Raw genomic sequence first — 25,785 nt, forward strand, 5'->3', positions numbered from 1 at the left:
GTTTTGACCAGCCAATCAAAGTAAACAGAGTATTCATAAACATGTGAAATCCCAACAATATGGCAGGCAAAGCGACCGATTCTAATAGCTACCATCCTGGGATGATAGCAACAACGAAAAAAGTTTACAAAGTATATATGGTTGTGTGTTGAATTAAAGAATTACATTGGCGAGGAGGGGGGGTCCAAATATTGAGGACCTTGCCCCCCCCCCTACCCTCAATTACGTTTCATCTTCCTACGCCACTGAGATACGCTGTAAATGCACAGGTGCTCGTTTCTAACATAAGTATAAGTATATATTATACTGACCCAGTATTATACTTACATCTATATTGTATCGGCTATTACGCTTAATCAGGCCAATGTAACCGATAAAATATAAGTTGCCTCTTAGTGTTGTTATTACATCTATATCCACTAGCCGGATGAGATTTTCAGCGACCTCGATTTCGAACTCAAATATGCACTCGGTTCTTTCCGTTGTAAACAGTCAATGCCGACAGATACAATTTCTTGTTGTGTTTGGCGATATTTTAACGTTGATAAACATTGCCAATAGTTCAAATTGAATGTTGTAATTTTGAAAACTTTCTAATTTCAGGTATAAGAGCGTTTGTAGGAAGTCAAAAACCCTAAAAAATCTATGTAAATCTAATGATTTAGTAACTTTAAATATTAATTATTGCTAATTCCTTTATCTTTATGCATTACAGTGTCAATGTTTACACCTTCACATCTACGTAATTAATTTACCAATATGATTTCTACATTACCATCTGTCGCTATTGTCTACACCGATATTGTCCTATCTCTGTAACAATGCGTATTTTTCGGGTAAGTAGACCGGGTTACAACACTCTTCGGTACACATGAGTTACATCAGAGGCTTTTGATTCTACAGTTATACAGTACCTATATGTTTAATACTGAGCCTGAGTATACTTTAGAATAAAAAGCCTGTGCTTCTGTTATCGGTACGAATGATATAATACATAGAGGGTTGTTTGAGTTTGTTCCCTTGTCATGTGCAGTTATTTGTGTTTTCATTTTTCAAGGAACAATATTCGATATCATCGAAGCGCTTATGCGAGCATTAAGTTGCACAGAATCTTTTTTCTATGTAATATATGATCAATTCAGGTCATATACACTTGAAAATATTTTGTGTGTATATTGCCCAGCTTGAAATATAAACTTTCATACAACTAATGTAGGAAAGAACATTTGTATATAGTCAACTTATGAAACCTGTGCTAAATTCAGAACGGGACAAAGGAACTTCATATTAGTTTTTATTTTGTCCTCATGTTTTTGTTAGTTTCTTCCAGAACCATTCACAATATCTTTATGTACCATATCATGACGTAATCTTACTATGACGTCATTGTACTATGACGTCATGTTTTACAAATAAAAGAATTCAAACCCCTGAAGACCGGCATGAGCCGAGAAAGCGCTAGGGAGGAAAAAACTGTTTTATAGTTGTGTTTTCTTTTAATGTATATGGAAACCATCACATGAACATTGTTCTTTTTTACTTAGTTAAATATATATATATACATCAACGGTATTTTTCCATCAAATTTTATTTAAACATTTCAAAATTAAAACAAATTATTATAAGACTGACATCATTAACAAATATTTATACAACTAATGGCTATTTAAACCTATTGTATGCTGTTTATAAGATCATTGTTTGTAATCCACATACCATAATTTCAGATTGGAACAGTTTGGCACATTTCTACTTTATTTCTACTCTAATTTATTACTAATTTCCAACACAAAGTCAAAGAATCGTGCGTAGATTAAAATATTCCGTCTTTGCATATTACAGAGTTAGCTCCCTTGCGGGTAGGTATCGATTGTTATGTCATTATTTTGTGAGCGCAATTCACATCGTTTTCTCCGAAACGTATGACGTTACGCTCGCAAACACATGACGTCACAATCAATACCTACCCGCAAGTCCAGATAACTCTGTAACATGCAAATTCGGAATACACTGTATAGCACTTCATAGAGAGAACACCTTTAGGCAATGCCTGCTGTCTAATTGACATTTGCAAATAAAGTGCATTGTTTGGAATTGAAAATAATTGATAGCACTACATCGATTATTTCACCAAGAGTTATATTTCAACTGTGAATTCATCAAATGTTAGTATTTTCCATGTTAAATGCGTTTTTATTCATTTGAAGATGTATGGCATGGTGTTAGGTCCATTTGCGTTTTTGTGATCTAAGTGACCAGGTTACGATTTTTCGAAACAAACTTGCAGAGTTCAGTAAAATAGTTTGTAACCAATATGAAAAGCTCTGACTTAAGTCAGTTTTTGACTCACATTATGTTTGGAGAAATTGGTGTCTGGGTCGTATTTAATCCACCTCGTCTATTGTGAAATCTACGGCTGGTGCTGGTCTGGTAGACTTTTTTCCAAGTGTGGATGACGAGTCTCCCCTTCCCTTTCCCCACCCCTTTGATAACCCCTTGGATTTCCGAGGTGCCTTATTCTGAACTCTACCACTGATGAAATGTAATTTCTCATTTCTACAGTGGTTAATTACATCACTATTTAAATTCACAAGACTGGAGACATCATTTTGTAGTAGTGATAGTTTTTCCTCAAACATGTTTTGTTCAATGGATTCTTGATTTGCAATCCAGTCCTTGACTTCTCCACATTTATTCAATACTGTTTGCTTCACATCACCATGTATATCTTTCCCATCCTCCACGGCGGCCTCAATGTTTGTGATAAAACTCACAAGCTCCAGTTTTGACGTTACTGTCGACAGGTTCTTTTCGTCAATTTCTTTTGAACTTGTGGCACTCTCAATGATGTCCTCTAGCTCATTATAGTCGTAAAACGCTAAAAGAGGTAAAGATTTGAGAAAAACCATGAAGTGTTATGATTTTTTTGCATAGAATTTTCGAAAAGATTATATAAAATATACCAAGTATGTCAAACCCTATGGATTGATGGGTTGAGAAAATGTTCCATTCTCATTTGAATATTTTCATTATCTTGCTTTATCTACGACTCCTTCATAAAAATCTATTTGAAATCTTGGTTTATATAATCTATTATAAACCAATTGTTACATATATTAATTGATTCGGTATCGATTAATAATCGATTATAACATTTTCAGGGAATCGAATAATTTAAAAAAAAATGTGCCCATACCAGACCTTTTATGACAAAATCATGAGTAATGCTATCATTTAAATCATTTTGTCATATCACTTACATTTAAAATCCGTGATAGAACATGACTGAGACTTCCTTGAGAATCGGTTTACTGCAGTGACGGTTAGAACGCCATTTGAGTCAATTTCGAAGGTGACGTCAATCCGAGCCCGTCCTCTGGGTTCAGGCCAAATCCCTGTCATTTCAAACATCCCGAGGTCATTATTATCAACAGAGAAACATCTCTCTCCTTCAAACAACCGAAATACCATGGTGACCTGGTCGTCATGGTATGTGGTAAATGCCAGGGTCTTTTTACATGGTATCGTGGCATTTCGTGGTACCATAACCATCATGACGTTCTCAGCAGTTTCCAGACCTAACGACAGTGGCTCTACATCAAGTAGTAGTAGATCGGTTGTTTGTTCAGATTGAGTATGTCCTGCCAAAATATTTGCCTGCATAACTGTAAAATAAAAAAATACATAAAATGGTATTAAAATCTTCACAAAACAAAATGCAAAGAGATTTTAAATCAGGTTAACTTTTCACCTTGTTTCTTATTTCTGCAAATATCCGACTACGTTCCATTATTTGTTTCACATTCTCCTTCTACCAAGCTCTTTTTGTGTTCTTGTTTTTGACTCCCCATTCGTATCCATACCACGCTGTCTTATGTCCATTTTAATTCCCATTTGCGCTACTCTCTTTTTTCATTCCCATTGATGTTAACCTCCGCTTTTCTCTTCTTATTTTCTACCATTTTCACGTTTCTCTTTTCTACTCTTTTCATATTTAAATAAATCTATGATAACCTCGTTCCAATACTATGTTTATCATTCCCATGCTTTTTCAACTCTCGCAAACCATAACCTCATCCCATTTGTTTATTAGTTAATTTCGTCCCGTTTTCTTTCTTTTAAAATGTTCTTCACATCTTTCAGTTTACTAAATGACCACTTTGATCTATTCGAAGTGATACATAGACATGCAAACTATTACTAGTTTAATAACTAGGGGATAGTAACTTAACATAACGCAGACATAGAAATTAATCATACAAAGTTTGTCAATACGCTCACCGTAAAAGGTCATATGATGATAATGTTCTGTATTTGTAAATCACAAAGTTATCTGTCCTTGCTGGTATGTATTGGTTCTGACGTCATGTGTTTGCGAGCGTAACGTCATACTTTTCATGGAACGCGACGTAAATTGCTCCCACAAAATAATTATGTCAATGGATTCCTATCCGCAAGGGAGCTAACTCTAAAATATGCAAAGACTGAACTTACCACTTACCACAGCCATAGGAGACGATATCCTCCGGATCAATGTTACCGGATAAGACCTGTTCCTGGAATTTCTTGGTCAGCATTTCTGATAATTTTGGTATCTTCGTTGAGCCTCCTGCCATCACCACAACGTTTATATCTTCTTGACTTACATTCGCATCTTTTAATGTCTCATCAATAAATTTTATTGATTGGTTGAAAAGGTCCATGTTAAGCTCTTCGAATTTGGCTTTTCGCACGCTAGTTTTGTAGTCTTTATCGTTGTGTAAGTTCTCTATCAATATATTTGTATATGACGATCCTGAGAGGCATTCTTTTGCCTTACAACATGCAGCGCACATGCGTCGCGTGATCCTTGAATCATTCTGAAGGGCTGTCTTGTTTTTCTTATCATATTCATTTAAGAGAAAATCTGCCAAACGTTCGTCAAATCTACTTCCGGAAACATCTAAATGTGAAGCTGTGTGAAGAATTTCGTATATGCCGTCCTCAATGAGTAGCACTGAAAGTTTGAGGGTTTTACCACCCATATCAACTACCAACACTTTGATATCCTTATCCGGAGACTGAAATCGGATATAGAAAATTTAGCATTTTGAATATACATGTATAAGTATGCTGTAATTTCCTTACTGACGAGTCAACAAGAGTTTTTCATATTTTAATTACTACCAAATGTAACTAAGATTTTGAGAATTACGCTACTTGCAATGCATAGTTTTAATTTTACACAGACAAATAAGAACTGTAAATGAATTTTGGCAGTATTTCCAAAAATCAAATTTACGTCTATAATTAGTAAAATGAGTACACAAGATCAAACTATGAAGCCACGATGTGGTCTACAATTTCCTTTCACATTTTTGCAGTGTTATGTTCTATTAGTAATTATTTGCCTTTATGGAGCTCTGTTTTTATCTTAACATACATAAAAACGAAGAACGTTTAACGTGCAAAACTTCTGTGTCGTAACTAATGTTTATAAGGCATTGTGGATGTTTGTCTATAACTTTGAATCATTTTCACAGATGAATTCATCGAAACATATTGTTTGCAAAAAATTACTGACGAAAAAATAGCATGTCAAAAAAATTGCCCAGTTACGGTAACTTTAAAATGTGTTTATTAAAATATATATAAATGATATATATCGGTAATCAATCAATCATCAAAATGATTTAGTATCTGGTCTTTATTTAATACATTTCTCATTTTTAACGGAATACTCAGATTTTAAAAATGGGAATATATTACGAGATTGATAATTTTGTAGAGTCCCAAAAATTAGTAACTGACAGAGCCTTAAACTACATTTACCATCACTTTCTGAACAATTTATTTATAATAAATTCATTCTTATTATTTTTAATGTCATCGTCCTAATAACTGTGCTTTATGTAGTGGACTATCACTGCGCCAGACGGCAAAACAGCAAAATAAAACTTCACTGTTAATGTAGATTCTGCAGAGAAAATTGCACCGGTAAGACTTCCTTTTGCACCCCGCACTCAAATAGGTATCAACAGGTAACAACCATATATAATCTTCTTCGATTGATTTTAGTTTGATTCTGATATTTATTACAAATGTTTATGTGAAAATGATTTATAAGTCATATAAGTGAATAATAGTACACGAAAAAGTTATAATTCTCAGCAAACGCTCTGTGGAGCAGTGGATAGAGCACCGGGCCAGGAACTGTCAGTTAAGTCGATGGATCGAATCCCACTAGAGGCATATAAATAAATTTGAAATCTTCAAATATGTTATCATTGTGTTGTGATTTGAGATATGTTGTTGAGTGAAAATAAGTGTGTTGTAGGGAACAGAAAATAGAAACAACATATATATATATATTTAGGTTCAATTTTTAAAACCCCCACCAACCCCACCAACCCCCTAAACCCTCCTCCCCCCCCCCCCAAAAAAAAAACAAACAAAAAAACAACAAAAAAAAAATCAAAAAAAAATCAACAACATTTTTTTCTCATTGACCCCTTAAAATAAACCCTTTAGACACTTGGGGTACCAAACCCCAGCAAATTTGAGTGGGGTGCCAAAGAAAGTATTTCCATTTCACCTGTTTGATGTTGTAACCTCTTCTCAGGCCATCGATATATTATACAAATATTTCATGGGCTACTGTGCTCTAGTTCATAATATTTAACCCGAGGTGATGGTAATCAACAAATGTTATATTGCACGAGGCCAAAGGCCGAGTGCAATATAACATTTGTTGATTACCATCACCGAGGGGTAAATATTATGAACTAGAGCACAGTAACCATGGAATATTTGTTTTATTACATAATCACCAGTTTTTCAGTTGAATATTTTTTTTATAAAACGAATACGACAATCACTTAACAAAATCACCAACACCGTACCGTACGGAAAAAAACCTTAATATCCTATTGAAGATTGACGTATAGCCCACGTACGTCACGTTGTAACTCCGGTTTGGATGTCTCATTGTCTGTTTTTACATTATTAGACCTGCTTGCAGCCTTTTGATCTAATACATGAATTCATCGTGTCCGTCCTTTACTCGGTACAGTAAACGTCTACATGACATGCTTGATTCGAGATCTATAAATCCAGCGCGAAATTGAGCGTGAACCTTTGTGACGTCATAATAACGTGATTCACTGTTACTCGCAATTCCTCGGAAGTTTTCTACAAAACTAGACAACAACAGCGAGGTGTTCCTAAAGCCGTGCAATATAACATCTCGAACCATGCAATATAACGTTTCCATGGAAGCGTGCAATATAACTTCGAACCGTGCAATATAACAAGGTTTTATTGAACGGTCGGTGTAATAGTTGAAAATATTATATTTCTTCATATATAGATTGGTGTAAACAAATTATGTAATAAATATATATATATACTTGTTCCTTTTCAGCCAACGTCAATTCCCGGCGAACCATCCTTCATGATTGTTGACGTCTGCTACAAAACTAAAAATAGCCCCACGCGAATTTGACAGATATGGGAGATAACACCCGTACTTCATCTTGCACAACACAAAAGAGTTCCGATTCTAGTACTAATTTTTGGATCGCGAGGAAAGAAATTCTAATTACTTCCGGGTATTGAACGACGACGCGTCATAAAATGTGAAAGACTTTTGGCACGACACTGTATATACTTGCGTTGAGTTGTTTTAAAGAAACTTTTGTTTTTTGTTTTGGAAAGGTAGTTGGCCTTTAAATTGTAATATAAAAGCTGATAATACAACTTATACCGCGCAGTAGAAGAAAATAGATTCCCGATAATATTTAAATGGAAAAAAAACCCGAACAAAATATATTTTGGTGTTGTACATAGCTTCTTAAATGTAAACAAAATACCAAATAATGAAGTATAAACCCTAATTATTTACCCAAAATATCAACACGCATACAAATATTATTCACTAATAGATGTACTACATGTAAAGGAGTACATACCTTTCTGTCGAGTCTATAAGCAATACACACACTTGTTGGCTGGTTTATAACCCTCATTGTATTGAGACCAACAGCATTACATGCGTCTTTGACGGCCTGGCGACCAGTATCGGTCATCGAAACCGGTACCGCAACCACAGCATTCACAGCTTCCTGGAATGATAAAAAAGTAAGGTAAAATGAATGTCTGAAACACAATCAAGTATCCGTATAGTCCTCTCATAACTAATATCCAATAACTAGGTTACCAATACTAGTTTGTACCGCAATCAAAGCTTTAGGGAGAGAACTTATATAGGCTATGTCTGTTGTTCAACCCTTTTCAAGTAATATTTGAAATAAAATTTGTTGAAATTGAATCAAAGCCTTGTGAAAGCAAATTAACACGGAAACATGTGTCGCATCCGTGCGTTCTGGGTTCGATCATGCCATGGGAAATGTTTGACAAGTAGATCGGAGCTGTATTATTCTGTTAGAAAAATATTTTGACTATCAAGTCTCAGAATAAAATAAAAGAAAGGAAGCACAGCACCAACACGGACATCGGTAAGTTTACTTACCTTGCCAAAATGTCGCTGGACTATGTCCTTGATTTTGACCAGTAGATGGGTGAGAATATCTTTTGGTGAGAGTGTCGTTTCGACACCATTGATCTCCACTTTAAAGCGTTTTTCCTCTGGATCCACTTTCAACAGAGCTGTTATACCTAAACGTATTAAATCATTATCTGATGTATGGTATGCTATGTAAGGTTCCCAGGAGTTAACGGGAATGTTCAGAGTGTTTAGATATCGTAAAGCGCTGCCAATTTGGAAAAAAATCTTAATTACATGAGCGCAAATGTCTCGTCAGAGAAAAGTGTATTGTAGTCAGCATTAAAATCTAAATATTCTTTTACTTGAATTTTTCTTAGTTTTTTTTTCTCATGGGAACTTCGTATTTGATAAATGTGTTTTGTTGAGTTGTTAAAAAGAATGACGATATCTGCAAGTACGTATATGTTGGAGGGGAGCTCAACATTGATATTTTGTCTAACCGTCTGCTCGTAAAACGCATTATCCGAACCTGTACCTGAAAAGACGTTGTGAGGATTCCTTGAGAAGGATGTCAGAGCTTCGTGACCTGCCACCACGCCCACATCCGTAACTGCTACAATAGATGGTACACATTTGTTTCCCAACTCGTCTACCAGTGGTTCTGGTTTTCCGGATTTTGATGACCACGTGCAAACTCTACAATTAGTGTCCCCAATATCCAGCCCAATAACTCGAGGGGGAGATGTCTTTCGCTTCTGAGCTTGCTGCATTTCGCTACCCTACTCTTGAAAGCCAACACATGAAATAGTAAAAGTAAAATGTTGTCAATTTTGACGAATCAAATAAAATAGTTCATCAAAACATTAGCTAAACCAATAGGATTAATTGAAATATAAACAGTTAACTAATCATGCTACTTTTCAATGTTTTATTGAGTCCTTAATATTTTGGCCTACTTGGCTCAATTTTATCTCAGAACAGCCAGAAGCCAAAATCATATTAAAGAATAAGAAGAAGTTATAAGAAAATGACATCCACCCAACCATGGTAATATTCGACTATAAGCGTTGGTAAATATGTTCAATCATTGTTATTCCTGTTATTTCCACAAAATGGAGGATTTCACTTGCAACTCATATACGTTTATTATTATTTTTTTTATCAAAACGAAATAAATGGGTTTTTTTTCTTTGTATTCACACTAATTCGACTTTCTTAATAGCCGATTCTTTTTCTTCATATTTCTATGAAAAAGATAATTTCATCGGATTATGAAAGAAATTTTGTATGAATATTTTTTACGTGGATTCACACAGTTTGCTTAGAAAATTTCTTTCATGCCGGGATGAAATTTAAAAAAAAAGTGACACTGTATAGCAAGACAAGACTAAACAAGAACAAGCAAAACATGCATGTACATCGATATCTGTAATCAATGTGATTAAACGTATCATGCACGTATACATCACTAGACTAAAATATAAATAAAACAATAATTTGTTATAAACATAATATGTAGTATAATGAAATAATGTATTGTAATGTACGATGTATCGCCATCTTCCTATTTCCCCTCCCTGTCTGACTTGCGGAATGATACACTTCGATTAATCATAAGTCACCTAAGTAATGGAACCTTTACAGATATATCTAATACAAAATGTATATGCCTATTAGCTAGTGCTACATGTAGCTAATAAGTAGATCTGCATGAATTCATCAAGTCCCTGTGTATACAAACCATGCAGTAATGATAACAACGTTGGTGATACTATAGTGTCGTAGACATAACATGTTTATCATTTGTCTTTCATTTGTTTACATGTTGTCAGGTGGCCGATTATCGTCAGAGTAGCCTCCCTTTACATATGAAAAGTCAGGGTAGGACCAATAAATACACGAAGTAAAAAAATCCTCTTGCAAAGTGCTCAATCTTTATTGATTTCTAGAAACTGGTGCATTAAGCTCATTTTGAATTTGCATTATCAAAGTTTCACCTGTGGATGGTAGAGATAATTCACTAACATATGGTAGAATCTAATAAAATGTTTTTTTGTTGTTGTTGTGTTTTTTTGTATCTTTTTTATTTTTAGAAACAACACATTGTACAAAATCATTTTGAAATACATATTATACATTATTCAACTCATTCTTTCATCACCGATTTCAATCTCCTTGGTTTGTGCTAGTACGTAATCATTCATATTATGACCCATTCATCTTCAATTTCAGTTTTGCCTTTAGCACAAGCATTACTACTGGTTGACATCATATATATATATATATATATATTAAGTATGACATCATAATTACTCTCTTTCATACAAACATGCACACTCTTGCTATCGATTCTTACATACTTTTATATTCTTTCATTGTCAGTCTAATATACAATATAAACCTGACCTGTATTATATATGCGTTATCTTGAGATTACGTAATGAGACATCATACTAAATCAGTTATTTTTAAAAGGAAAATACAGTGATGTTGTTTTTCTAAAGAAGAGGAGAAAGAAGCGAGAAAGCGAAAGGGTTTGTATAGTGGATAGATAAGAGGGTAGAGAGAAAGGAGAGAGAGTTATAGTAAGAAAGATCTCAGAAGCCACAGCTAATGTTACATGTGTATGTGAGTTTTTGATTATGATTTACTGGTTGTTAATATTCCTTTTTTAAATTATTGAACCAGGGTTACATATTGATTAAGCTATTCCATTTATTCCAATAATTGTCTAATTTGTAAATATGAATGTCACCATTGCTGACTGCAGTATATTTTTCTGTGAAGTACGCTTCCTTTATAAATTTAGTTAAGGCACATACTGATAAATTCTCTTGATAACATCTTGTGCTATATATGTATTGTTTTAATACTAAAATAATCATATTATCTACCCTATTATGTAGTATTGGTTGATTAAATAATCCAAAAAAGGAATGTTTCTTTGTTAAAGGCGAATGGGATGAGTAATCTATCTAATAGGGATTCAAAGTTAATTAAAAAAATTCTGCACATCTATACATTCCCATAATATGTACTATTGTCTCTTTTTCCGTTTTACAACGATAACAATTAGCACTTTCAGCAAGCCCACTTTTAGACACGAAAGAATTGGATGTTAAAATGTGTTGGTTGATTCTATATTGTAACCAATGTAGTTTGGAGTTTTTAGTTCCGGTAGAGATTGTAGCATTTTTATTTAAGAGGTTGTAAAAATCTGGTAATAAAATGTTAATACTGTTATTTAGAGTTGAAATAAAATTATTATTGTCATGCTTAAATGTCACATTTGGCTAATTTGGTCTACAGTTTTAGGTCCATTGTAATTATACAGCTATAAATTAAAAAAGACTATATTCATTTTTCAGTATTTTATTGAAATAGACTACCCAACACTTTTTAAAGATATATATTGTAAAAATCGTAGTGTTTGAAACATAATTTTCCCTAATACTACATATAAACAGATGTCTCCATTTTTCATATCATGGTTTATTTACATGTCAGAAATGCATATTTCAGCAGGTTCGAGTGTCCACAAAACACGTCCGAAATTAATTTAAATACACGACAGCGCGTTTTCCTAGCTTTTTGAGATTTTCATCACTTTCTTATTTAAATGGTGACATATTAGGCTATACGGATTGAAATGTCATGTAAAATCATCTCAACTTAATTGTGCACGTGTTCCATTTTCCTGTTAGGAACGATTTAAATAGCTACTGTAACAGTAGGCTAGGCCAATTAAGTACCAAGTACAAATTGCATAATATCAATATTAAAAGTCCTTGTTTCTATTTAAACATTTAAATTTTGAATAAAAAAAATATTAGAATCTATCTGTTAGGCCTACATAAATTTACAAATTATTCCAACAATATAAAACCGTAAAAAAACATATCTAATACTTTACTAAACTTGTAACGTCAGTAACGTTGTTAAATCTAGAATATTGACATCTTTAACCGATATTCGGTTTTTAACGTTAATAGTAATATCGTGTGATTTTCTATATTTATCAGTATTATTTACGTACTCTAGTTATCATTGATGAGTTCTTTTTCTGGAACTATGTGGAAAATCTAGAAAGGGGGTGTTATAAACACGTGACTTGTTTTCTCTGCTCTGATTGGCGAATATTGTGGAATGTTCCAGATTTCACGTCATATCCTCAAGTGCGCATAAATACTGGTCGCATAACGCCGGGAACCAAGATCAAACCGGAACGAGGGGTTTAGCTGAGACAAGAACATTGAAATAACTGGCGCTTATATTCAAGAAGAAACACCAAAAACAACAGGTAATTTTGTGAAATTGTATGGGAAGAAAATCGATTCGATTCTGATTGATGGTTTTGTTGGGATTTGTGTAAATTTTGTCAAAAATAATTTTCAGGGAGGAGCCCTCGTGCAGATGACAATGACCGGCATTGAATTTTCACTGGGCTAACACCGTTGTATCAAAAAGTTAAATGAAGATCGTAACATTTTATATTTCTCGTGTTAATAATACATTAGTTTTAGTTACTAAATTCCCTCGAAATGATGTTTCGTTAGATTGGAAGTAGGCCTACCGAAGGCTTTGTTCATTCACGTTACCAATCGTCAACACCACGTGCACGCCGCCGGCTAAATCGATCCCATTTTATAACCGGTTTTGCTTAGTTACTCAGTCTTTGTCTTAACTTAAGTTACGTTTAAATATATAATTTGTAAACACTGTGGATGAATAACATAAAGATCCTACTTTCAGATACGAGATTTTTTATTTCTAGAAATTTTAGTTTCGTTATCGATTTGACTTAGGACGCGTTACCTTGTTCTAGCAAGTTCTATTCATTATCTTCCGGGATTGGTCATGTGAGTTCAGTCTGGCGTGGTAGAGCCGTCTCGTAAAGGAGACAACAAAACAATGAAGTGTTAAAAGTATGGTATATAAATAGAGTGTACGGAATAGTTATCATTCCTAGATAATTTCCCCCTTGGCAACATGTTACAAATAGTCTGGTTTTTGTTACTACTCTGTTGTCAGGTTGGTTAACGAGTGAACGGAAAAAAGAATGTCTGCTGAAAGGTTTATGTGTCCGACTTTCACAATGTGAATGGTGAAATAGACCTAGCTACGATTATATACATTTGATCACATTGATCACTGATCATTACTATTTATTACTATTAGTAATCAAATTAATTTATTTTTCATGACATCTAAAAGATGCTAGGGAATGGGTACTCCTACACGTGTATGAGGTCTTATTCCATCTGATTATATTGGGTGGATATGCGACCTCATACAATATCCGTATGTCTGTCATGATGCTGGCAGCGCCCAGTTATTTGTCGCTGGGTTTAAACTTAGATATCTAAGACAATTAAAATGGCAAGATATATAAACGATTACTGCTTGACTTGTTGATTATATATTTATCCATTCCTGCAAATAAATGTGTATGACACCACTCACATATTGTTAAATCCATGTTAATTGTATGCAAGTCAATGTGCCCAATTCTACTGTCACTTAAACTTTATGGCTGCTATGGTAAATATAAAACACAAAATTTAAATTTAGCAAAATGCATAATGGAATTGAGGCTTACTTCGTTTCGCTTGTTTTCTGTACACATTTCAACCTCAATATTCCTATTCAAATTTAAAATGGCAGTCAATATACAAGTGAAAATACGATGAATATTTTAAGAAATGCATTTATCATAGCTTCTCGGCCTATTTGTTGAAAAAGTCTTGCAAATATGTGTATTTGTGATACATAAATCCATAAAGGTAGGTGACAGCATATAAAATGTGACTTTTGATACATTTTACATCATTTTGATCAGCTGTAGCCCAGCAACATGATTCAATGGTCGTGCTCGTTAGAGGTCACACGACACAATGTTAAAAAGTATCTCGTTGTGTTAACCTCTAACATTCTTGGAGGAGGGAATGGGGTACACTGTAGATTGAAATAGGCAGAGATGGAATAAAATTTGCTTTAAGAAAAAAAATGTGAACATTTATTAAAAAATTGCTTTAAGTTTTATTTCGGTTTTGTTTTTAGCAAAATGAGCAAGTCTACTGCACCATCAGTTGGCATTGATTTGGGAACAACCTACTCATGTGTTGGAGTGTTTCAACATGGCAAAGTAGAAATCATCGCCAATGACCAAGGAAACAGGACAACCCCAAGTTATGTGGCATTCACAGACACAGAGCGTCTCGTTGGAGATGCAGCCAAGAACCAAGTGGCAATGAACCCAACAAACACAATCTTTGGTAATTTCTTTTTAAGGCTTTTCAGAGTTGAAATAAGACCATATGTTTGAAGTAAAAGATTGTTTTTCTTGTGTGGAAAAGATAGAATTCACAGTAATTTACAATATCATTTACTGCTTCTCTATGATTAAACAATTTACTTCACCATAATGTGAACATTCTTAGTTTAAGGTAAATTATTGGAAGAACCATTTCTAATCCAATTGTTGCCTTGTAAGGTGTAAATGGCAGATAATTTATGAACAAAGTGGTTTTTAACCTGTTAATGCTATATAATGGAAACCTGTTATTTTAAAAAATATCGGTTCAATTGCATTTTATAATCATTGTATGTTTGCTTTAGATGCCAAACGTCTTATCGGCAGAAAATACGATGACCCATGTGTGACATCCGACAAAAAACACTGGCCGTTTAATGTGGTTAATGACAATGGTAAACCAAAATTGCAAGTCAATTACAAGACAGAAGAGAAGACTTTCTTCCCTGAGGAAATTTCCTCCATGGTTCTCAACAAAATGAAGGAAACTGCAGAAGCTTATTTGGGAAAGGTATTACTTTAAAGTGTGAAGTATTTTATCTATACATACATGGCAGTTATCTGCACATTGGCAGTTATTGTTAGTGAAAAGTCATTAATGTTGTGCTTAGAGTTATGTAATCTCACAATACCTTCCTGCAAGGGCAGATAACTAATATTCAAGTATGGAAATATGAGTCTTTATTTAGTTTCCAATTGACTACATCGAAATGTTGGTGTTGAGATTTGATAGGCATAAATGTTTGTGTATAGAAATGAATTGATTGATGTTTATTCCAGACCGTAACAAATGCAGTAGTAACAGTCCCAGCCTACTTCAACGACTCGCAGAGACAGGCAACAAAAGATGCTGGAACAATTTCTGGTCTTAATGTTCTTCGTATCATCAACGAGCCAACAGCAGCCGCCATTGCTTACGGTCTGGACAAAAAGGTAAGGCTTTCAATATTGGAATTTTTCATGCCCTGCCAATGCAAGTAGGAGTTTATACTGTTTATGAAATACTAAGGCATACATGTTTTAGAGAGCATTTAAAGTGTATTTTGTGGAGACATAATAAAAACTTCTACACAAAAGTTATTTTTGTGTCGCCTGCAACACAAGGATGACACTTGGGTATCATTATGTCGGCGTTGTCTGGAAAGCGGTTTCCGTGTGATAACTTCAGTATTTATTGTCCTATTTCAACCACATTTGGTATAAAGCTTTAAATCAATGAGATCTTGAATGAGTTCGATAATGGTCAAAATCCATCAATATTAAAAAATTTGCAAGAGTGACAGGACTTTAAAATCGTCAAAACAGAAAAAAATCCATGGTTTCCGCTCGATAACTTAAATATTTGTCCAATTTCAACCAAATTAAGTATATAGCTTTATATTAATGAGACCTCAGATGGGTTCAATAATGGTCAAAATCCATCAATATTTGCAAGAGTTACGGACTTGAAAATTGTACAAACAGAAAAATCCATGTTTTCCACTGAACAACTTAATTATTGTCCGATTTCAATGAAGTTTGGTATCTTTCTTTATATCAATGAGATCTAAGATGGGTTTGATACTGGTCATAATCTGTCAATATTTGCAAGAGTTACGGGACTTTAAAATCGTCGAAACATGGCCTCCAATTGACAACTTCAGTATTTTTTGTCCGATTTCAACCAAATTTGGTATATTGCTGTATATAAATGAGATCTTAGATGGGTACAATACTTCTCAAAATCCATAAATATTTGCCAGAGTTACAGGACTTTATTAATTCACCTTATTATTAACTATTTTCAACTGTAAATAACTATTTTTTGTGATGCTGTGCAGGCGACACATCTACTTCCCTGGAATTCTTGTGTATTATTGTTTACATAGTAGCTTATATTGATGTTGAAGTTGCTACTTTAGCAATTCTTCAGTGACAGTTCTGAAATTTCAAGTTCAGTCAATATAATATTGTTCTATTATTTTCCAGGTTGGCACAGAGAAAAATGTTCTCATCTTTGATTTAGGTGGTGGTACCTTTGATGTATCCATTCTGACGATTGAAGATGGAATCTTTGAGGTGAAATCCACATCTGGAGACACCCACTTGGGTGGTGAGGACTTCGATAACCGTATGGTAAACCACTTTGTTCAGGAATTCAAGCGTAAACACAAAAAGGACATACAAGATAACAAAAGGGCTGTTCGTCGTCTGAGGACAGCATGTGAGCGAGCAAAGAGAACCTTGTCATCCAGTGCTCAGGCCAGCGTGGAGATTGATTCCCTCTATGAAGGAATTGATTTCTACACCAGCATCACAAGAGCCCGTTTTGAGGAGTTGAACGCAGATCTGTTCAGAGGTACCTTGGAACCAGTAGAAAAGTCCCTACGTGATGCTAAACTCGACAAAAGTTTAATTCATGACATAGTACTGGTTGGTGGGTCCACACGTATTCCAAAGATCCAGAAACTTCTTCAAGACTTCTTCAATGGCAAAGAACTGAACAAATCCATTAATCCCGATGAGGCCGTCGCCTATGGTGCAGGTATGTATCAGTATTGGTTTTAAAACTTTCAAAGAATCGACTTGCCAAATTTTATTTTGGTTTGCACTTTTATCACAGAAACAAATCTTCAAGTGAAACAGAAAAAAAGGACTTTCATTAAACTTGCAGAGGTCATTTTGGAGAGGACCATTTGGTCATCAACCCCTATTCTCCATGAAGACTAATCCAATAATATTAGATCTTGATATTGAGAAACTTCTGATGTGCAATACCGAGATCTAATGCCCGACCCCTATATGAGTCTTCGCAAGTTACGCCCTCGAATTAGAGCGGAACTTTGACGCTTAATTACGCAGTGAAAAACTTACCAGAATGTCCAAAAACATGTATAACGTAATCAGAAGTTGTCCATGAACACTTCCTGGTATAAGTATAGGTATGACATAACATTAACCCACGGAATAATCACACATTTAAGAGCTGACCCATAGCAATTATGTGCATCGCTGTATAATTAAGAGGTTAATTCCTATTCAAATTTTCGTCACTTCCAGTTTATCAAATTATGGTATGGTGTATCAAGTGGAAAGATAATATTAATAGTGGTAACCAAGGTTGTTTATATGCACGGAAACAAGTATTTTTTATCAGTTCTGATTGATTCTGGAAATATTTAAATAAATTAATGCATTTTAGTCGAAATGCTGCAAGATATTTTATAGATAATGATACTTTTACTTTCTGTCACCATTCCGTAATTTGTAACAACCGAGTAAAAATGGCGACCGGGTAGACTTACAAATAGTGTGGTGGGGGTAAAGAAATGTCTAAATTCGGTATAAAAGTGCAATAGTGACGTTTTGAATTTTGGATTTAACATGATTTGGGATAATTCTTTCAGGATATGAAAGGTTAGTGTAAACACAACTTGAAATTTTGAATTTTTTATCGAGCCCATTTCTGCGCCGTGTGAATCCTGCCTCGATTGTTAGAGGTTGGACACAATGTCATGATCAAAAGTGTCCCGTCGTGCTATACCTCTAACATTGTTGGAGTACATGAAGACCTGCTATGATTCAAGAAAATTTCTTTGTATATTTAATGCTCCTTCAAAAATTGCCATAATCTTGGAAAATTTAATATGCAAAAGATGAAAGCATTGCTGCATTTTGCCTGATAGTCTAGTTCCTTCTATAATGTTAATTAAAATATTATTTGCTCTTTTTGAAGTTAACATTTATATTTGTTTGATTGTTTTCAGCTGTCCAAGCAGCTATCCTGTCCGGAGACAAGTCGGAGGAGGTCCAAGATCTACTGTTGTTGGATGTAGCTCCATTGTCCCTGGGTATCGAGACCGCTGGAGGAGTGATGACATCCCTTATCAAGCGTAACACAACTGTCCCCACAAAACAGACCCAAACATTCACCACCTACTCTGACAATCAGCCTGGTGTGTTGATCCAAGTATACGAGGGAGAACGAGCAATGACCAAAGACAACAATCTGCTTGGAAAGTTTGAACTGACCGGAATTCCACCAGCACCCAGAGGTGTTCCACAGATTGAGGTTACCTTCGATGTTGATGCCAACGGTATCTTGAATGTGTCTGCCGTCGACAAGAGCACTGGCAAGGAAAACAAAATCACCATCACCAATGACAAAGGTAGGTTTATTTTTACTATTGGAACATGATTTTGACTATCAAAATATTGTTTCAACATTTTTTATTAAAAATTTCAAAAGTTTAAAATAATGTAAAAAATTCAATAATTTAAAGGAAATAAAAGTGGATGAAGGAATTAATTAACTATCTAAATAAATGTTTTTGTTGCCTCATTCAGGTCGTCTGTCAAAGGATGAGATCGAAAGGATGGTGAACGACGCAGAGAAATACAAGGCAGAAGATGATGTACAACGTAGCCGTGTCTCCGCCAAGAATGCCCTGGAGAGCTATGCCTTCCAGATGAAATCCACCGTTGAGGATGACAACCTCAAGAGTAAGATCAGCGAAGACGACAAGAAGACCATCGTTGACAAGTGCTCAGAAGTGATCACTTGGCTAGACGCTAATCAGCTAGCTGAAAAGGACGAGTACGAACACAAACAGAAGGAGTTGGAGGGCGTGTGTAATCCCATCATTACCAAGCTTTACCAGGGAGCTGGTGGCGCTGGAGGTATGCCCGGTGGTATGCCCGGTGGTATGCCCGGTGGTATGCCTGGAGGTATGCCAGGTGGTGCTGACAGTCAGTCCACTGGTGGAAGCGGTGGCCCAACCATCGAGGAGGTCGATTAAAGATCGGGCCTAAGACTCGGGACTAAGTAAATTACCATCATATACGGAACAATGCTCAAGGAAGTGATCGATAAATTTAAGTTACAAATCATGAATATATTAAAATCTAGTCAAACGTGAAGTGTCTGTCAAACCAAGACCAATGGAAAATGCTTACTTGCTGCATATGCTTAGTGCTTCTAATAAATTACAACTTTACGAAGATCAAAACAAAACAAAAAAACAATCCATGCTTTATTTCAAATAACATTATTATTGTTACTGAAGTTAAATTTTGTTGATTTTAGTTTTCTTCGTTTCCATCCAGTTTAATCTAACACTTGTCAGAATAGTCAAATGTATTTATACAAGATGAACTTTTTCATCATTCCATGGCATCAGATCATGAGATGCTATAACAAATACTTGTCAAGCTTAACAAGACCCCCAAGTAATATGTAACCATCGAGTGGATAAAACTGTAGATGCTTTTTTCAAATGTTGAATGAAGTATCCATCAATGCTAAGATGTTAAAAAAGAGGAAAAAAGAAACATTAAAAAATTGAATAAAAGAGCCAGAACAAAAGATGTATTTCTGTTTTCATTTTTAACAGTGAATTCAGTTTGTAATTGAACAATTAACTAGTGAAGGTTGCAATAATTTACTTTCAGTGTATATTTAGTAGGATATTTTGATTTGGGAAGAGGACCTATCAAATTAAAACAAAATGAAATTGAAAACGATTTTTTGGAAACCTATTTTCTTTTCAGATGTTGGGCTATTCCCTTCAGTAGTCCCATGAAGTAACCTGTTGAAGTTATACAACAGTTGGTTGAATATATATGATCCATACGTGCGGTTGAATAAATTCTCTAATTCTATATGGAGGTTCCTCTATGGCCTTAGTTGTGGATCGGTCAGCAAGATGGCCTATAGGATCTCGGATTTTGATAATTGAAGTTTGTTACCGCTTCTCGGGGGAAAATACTGAAGAGTTCTTTCTCAAATTTTAAAAATGTAACTCGTATAACGTGTTACACATAATTGGATCCTAGTTGTGCATAGGGCATCTTGGGACTGATCCGTCAACAAGATGACTGAAAGTCAGAGAAAAGATCCTTCTTTCATAATCGCCCAACATTGATCATTCTCTGGGATCACCTTACTTTAAGGTTTCCAGCAACAATGTAGGCGAGATCGTATCGCTTACCAAAAGTACCTAACTATTGCCCAAGGATTTGTCCTATATCCTTGCAGTGCAAAAAAAGATTATGTCCACAAACTATCAGCGCCACGGTACGCTAATTTGGGCGTCGTATTATTTGCTATTTCAAAGGTTTTTTTTATCATTATTTGAAACTTTCTTATTTTATATCCATGGAGGTTCCTTTTGAACCCCACGTTCACGTGTCAAGGAAAGATAATACATTGCACATTCACGTGTCAAAGCAAAGATAATACATTACGCTAGTACTCGTGATCATCGACGTATGTTGGTATCGCTTGGGCCTTTTTCATGCATGTATACATCTAGGGTTCGACCAATCGCAAAACATATCCGTTAAAAGATTATATTTTTTGTGATGCTTGATTTTTTATTTCGACATTTAAACAAAGGGTCTTGGGACATGCATATCATGAAGTTGCTATTTTCCATCCAGAAAGTTCCGATGTTTGTGCAGATTTTATCTTGCAATAATGCAAGGGTGTAGCTGCAATATATACGCTAATTGATATATTCTAATATTGTAGTCTGACTTCTACACGCTTTCTGCGATATCGATCGCGCAGTGTCTTTCCGAAAATACATGTACTTTTAATTTTTAAAATGGGAATATGAAACGAGATTGATAATTTTGTAGAGTCGCACAATTTATTCAAGTTACATATAACCTTATGAACAGTTAAATGAAAATAAATTAAATATGAATTTTCATGACACTGGCCGCCTTATCGTTCATTCTCCACTAATTTGCATATTTTCAGAAATGAAAACATAAAATATGAAAATTGAAAACAAAGTTCTTATGTATTGTCATTTGTTTGGCAAATATCTCTACTTTTTAAATCCAAAAGGGCTGGCTCCTATCTTTACTCAAAGAAAAGTTATAATTGTTACAGTCAACCATCATAATTTGGTAAAGAACAGATACGTGACTTTGTTAAAATGAACTAAATTGAGGTTTGTCATTAGAAATGCCACAAAATATACACTTTAACTGAATTTTTGCTTTGGTTTTGGACTTTTCTTTCCATTCAAAGCCATTTGTCCGTCTCAAAAGCAACTTGTCTTTATCAATTGCAGTTATGAAAAGTTCATTTGTGAATATTGGTTTGTATGATTCATAAGTGTGTTCGAATAGTTACATATAAAAATAGTACAAAAGTATTTTGTTTCTATATTTTTCCTTATTATCAAACTGTACCTTTATCTGCATCAGTACATGTCAGTAATTTTGTATTCGTATAAATCACAAATTACTGTATAGGACATTAAAATCCTGCTTTAAACAGTAACGTATATGTTACAACATACTTAATATATGACTGTAGAAATCTGACAGGATTATTATGTTTTTCTATTTCATAAATTCGTCAAAATGCATCAAAGAAAACGTACTTATCAGCGGTTTCACTTCTCTGCAATACTTTAGATGATTTTTGCCTAAATTAGCAGCGATAACGTATCTGTTCTCTTGGTATATGTCTTTATGAAGTATTAGAAAATAAATGAATTCAATAACACGAATCTGCTTCAAAACTTGTAGTCAAAACTACAACATCGAAATTATCAAACGATAGATCAAAACTATTGAAAGTGGCGTCGATGAAGGGATGATTATGTTTGTACCATATTGGTAACGTATCTGTCTACACCGATTCCCATTGACTGCGGATGGTTTCAGCGTTCTTGTCATTTAATTGGGAAAAAACGACCCGCACGGCTGACAGGTAGATGTGATAACTCAGGATAAACAGTTCGTCTGATATTATTGGCCAACGAAACCTCACTTGTCCTTTGTTGATGTTTTGTGACATGAGGAAAAGGAATAATTCATTCTCATTGTCCTCGCCTTCCTTCACCTGAGAAACGTATCAGTCTCCGTCATACTTGAGTGCCACAAACAACCCTAAACTTACATTTTCTGACCATATCTAGTCTGAAACAAATTGCTATAAATGAAACCAAGTTCACTCAAATTAGGTTTACGTACAAAAGTACAGATCCGTTACCAAATATGACAGGTACGTTACCAAATAAACAGATACGTTATTTCATGTTTATATATCACATTACCGTATCATTAGTATAGCAAACATTCTAACAATATCTGGCTATAAAATGTATTTGAATTAGTCGATGTAACAGTATTTTTATTGGTTTTACACTAAATATTAGAGTTAACGGTACATCTTTCATCAAACAGATACGTGATCGTTTATACCAGATACGTTATTATTTTGGTATGTGATTTATACATTTAACAATTAATTATATACCTAATAGCTTAATAAATACAGCTAACTAGTGTTAGAAATCACGTAATTATTATCAGAAATGTATATATATGTTACTATGTACAGGTATATACTAAAGGAAAGTAAAGGTTTTTCTTATTTCGAGTTTCCCAACACTGGCAACACAACGAATCTTCCCGCTTGTAAACTATTGACAAACTCTCAGACACTTGCCACGTGGTTAAGCTAATTTCGAATGTTTTATGACAAGCGTGAGAATTTCTGTCGATATGGGGTATTTTTCCATAACGTATCTGTCGGTAACGTACTGACCGACACTAACCCCTCTCATCATTTAAATGACACCGTGTGACTTGTCGACCAAACCACAAACATTGTAACACTTAGTATTATATACTTTTCAAACTGTGATGTGAATTTATCTCTGTGGGAAAGTGGCATCTTAGGTAATCAAGTACATAGTAGTAACGTATCTGTTGATGTCGTTGCGTAACATGTATATTTTCAAGATTAGATCGCACCTGTTAATTTAATTGTTAATGGATGTGTCCTTGTCATGAAGGTAAAAGTTAGTATACATATTAAAGTTCATTATCACGAAGAGAACGTGGACATTTAATAATACATTAATTGTGTACATGATTTTATTTGTTTGTAACGTATCTGCCAGCATAGTTTGTGACAATGATAAAATGAGTTATATAAAAAATATCTAAGCATTTTGTGTGCCAATACTTGTCTATTCTCATTGCGTATGATAATATCTATGATATGATAGAAAAAAATGTAACATTTACCCATTTCCTTAGTCACAGTTGATTTATGAAATACATTATAGCTTAAGAGGACAGTCGAAATTCGTCACGAGAGCCATATTTAATGTGATGATGAGAAAAATCTTAATTGGTCAGAGGAACAACACTTGATTATTTTCGAAGATCAATCAATATATTTTACGTGTGAAACAAACATGATATACAAACATGGTTTTTAAGTCCCGATATTGATAGAGGACACTTAATAATGGAATTTGTACATTTAGTGGAGAATGAACGTTATATGCTTCCCAACGTCATTTTATTTATTGCGTTAGTTGATAAATTAATAACTGCGTCAGACGGCAATTGAATCTTTGGCAATAGACATAAATTCCTTATGATCGTACGGTCTTTTAACATTTGTTTTTTTGTTTTCTTTCGGAAAGGTACGTGTATTGTGGCATACATTGTAGCGAATCTTTGAGGAACCTTTCTTAACTTTTGTAATGCGATGATATTTTAATGCCTATATAAAAGACAAAGGGATCAGGCATTGCGACTTATACAAGCTTTCCCTTAAAGTTGTATTGCTGCTAATTTCACTGTAACGATGAGTAACTTAAACATTTGATATTTAAACATTGACATGCAACTTGATGATTTAGCTCCCCAAAAGCATATGTCGGCCTATAAGAGAGCCGAAATCTAGGAATCATATATTCCTGGTTTTGAATAAAGCGCCTTCAATCACCGCCATGTTCAGTGACTTCGGGGTTTTGTCGGATTCCTAATCGTATCACGTGACTGACGTTCGACACGACCTGCACGTGGTGAGCCAGGTAACTAGCGTAAGCACACGTGTTTGTTTACGTTTTCCTTCTGGCCTATATGAGCAAATCATTAGGGCTGAAACGATTAGTAATTTTTGTATTCGATTAATCGGTCACATGTAATCGATTACTAATCGATTAATCGTTTGAATTGAAGGCAACTATATTGTTTCACTACTGACTACTGAAAACGTCCGCCATGTTTTGTTATCAACTAATAATAACACCTACCGTATAATATGACAGAGGACATGCCTTATATAATATAAGCCTACCAACAAATAAGAATAGATTTATTGACAAAACAAACGTATTTTATCCCAAATAAGCTCTGAATTCCGTTCCTGTATTGTCTTCCGTAACATCATTTAAATCAAGTCTGCTAACCCGCTGTTTTGACGCGACCTTCACACGTACGACTAATCAACCAAATCCGGATCGCCCCATAGTATGGCATGTGAAACGTTGCAATATTCATTAAATTTATATTTTTGTTCTAAAAAATAAATATTTGTTCTTAAAAAAATAAATATTTGTTCAATAATACAAAATATACATTCAAAAAATAAATATATGTTCATAAAGAATAAATATTTATTCAAAAATTGAAATATATGTTCATAAAAAAATATATTTATTCAAAAAAATAAATATCTGTTCATAAAAAATAAATATTTATTCAAAAAATTAAATATATGTTCATAAAAATAAATATATGTTCATAAAAAATAAATATATGGTCAAAAAAATAAATACATGTTCATAAAAAGTAAATATATGGTCAAGAAAAATAAAAATATTTGTTCAATCTGTATTTAGGATTATTGAATATATATTTATAATTAATTTTTCTTTGTTTTCATACCAAATCTGGCTTTCTGATTGGCCAATATTTTTTTTGCATACCACTATGAAAAAAAAATCCGAGAATGGCGCGAAACCCCGACGTTAACGTGACGTCACAATAGAGACATTGACGTTGCGTATTGATTCGGAAAAAAGAATCCCTTGAAAAAACACTATAATGTTACATTTAAACATACTTCATTTTATCAAATAGAGTATAAAATTAATTATAAGTATTGATGTCACTATTTTTTAATTTTATCGGGTTATGAAAAAAAAATTGTTTGCAAACTTATGTGAGAATCCGCTACGCG

At 34.2% G+C, this 25,785-nt stretch overlaps 2 protein-coding genes across 2 annotated transcripts; one reads left to right on the plus strand and one right to left on the minus strand.

Annotated features, from left to right (window-relative positions):
- Positions 1-1,281: 1,281 nt before the first annotated feature.
- Positions 1,282-10,913, minus strand: LOC138321066 (heat shock cognate 71 kDa protein-like). Its single transcript, XM_069264475.1, has 7 exons — positions 10,227-10,913; positions 9,021-9,269; positions 8,510-8,655; positions 7,950-8,102; positions 4,502-5,060; positions 3,261-3,665; positions 1,282-2,878 (listed from the first exon to the last, which is right to left on the minus strand). Exons 2-7 carry the CDS (start codon positions 9,253-9,255, stop codon positions 2,385-2,387), a joined length of 1,992 nt encoding a protein of 663 aa, XP_069120576.1. The 5' UTR covers positions 9,256-9,269; positions 10,227-10,913; the 3' UTR covers positions 1,282-2,384.
- Positions 10,914-12,628: 1,715 nt separating this feature from the next.
- LOC138321067 (heat shock cognate 71 kDa protein) lies at positions 12,629-20,142 on the plus strand. The gene is made up of 7 exons (XM_069264477.1): positions 12,629-12,785; positions 14,546-14,760; positions 15,104-15,309; positions 15,579-15,731; positions 16,767-17,322; positions 18,545-18,946; positions 19,125-20,142. Exons 2-7 carry the CDS (start codon positions 14,550-14,552, stop codon positions 19,574-19,576), a joined length of 1,980 nt encoding a protein of 659 aa, XP_069120578.1. The 5' UTR covers positions 12,629-12,785; positions 14,546-14,549; the 3' UTR covers positions 19,577-20,142.
- The last annotated feature ends 5,643 nt before the right edge of the window (positions 20,143-25,785 follow it).

This window comes from Argopecten irradians, chromosome 4 (assembly GCF_041381155.1).
Source record: "Argopecten irradians isolate NY chromosome 4, Ai_NY, whole genome shotgun sequence".
Lineage (NCBI taxonomy): Eukaryota > Metazoa > Mollusca > Bivalvia > Pectinida > Pectinidae > Argopecten > Argopecten irradians.

Coding starts and splice junctions, on each gene's coding strand:
- LOC138321067 (XM_069264477.1), top strand. CDS start 14,550: ATGAGCAAGTCTACTGCACCATCAGTTGGCATTGATTTGGGAACAACC. Junction 14,761..15,103: donor CCCAACAAACACAATCTTTG/GTAATTTCTTTT, acceptor TGTTTGCTTTAG/ATGCCAAACGTCTTATCGGC. Junction 15,732..16,766: donor CTTACGGTCTGGACAAAAAG/GTAAGGCTTTCA, acceptor ATTATTTTCCAG/GTTGGCACAGAGAAAAATGT.
- LOC138321066 (XM_069264475.1), bottom strand. CDS start 9,255: ATGCAGCAAGCTCAGAAGCGAAAGACATCTCCCCCTCGAGTTATTGGG. Junction 8,103..8,509: donor TCCAGCGACATTTTGGCAAG/GTAAGTAAACTT, acceptor TTATCATTCCAG/GAAGCTGTGAATGCTGTGGT. Junction 5,061..7,949: donor CTTATAGACTCGACAGAAAG/GTATGTACTCCT, acceptor ATCCGATTTCAG/TCTCCGGATAAGGATATCAA.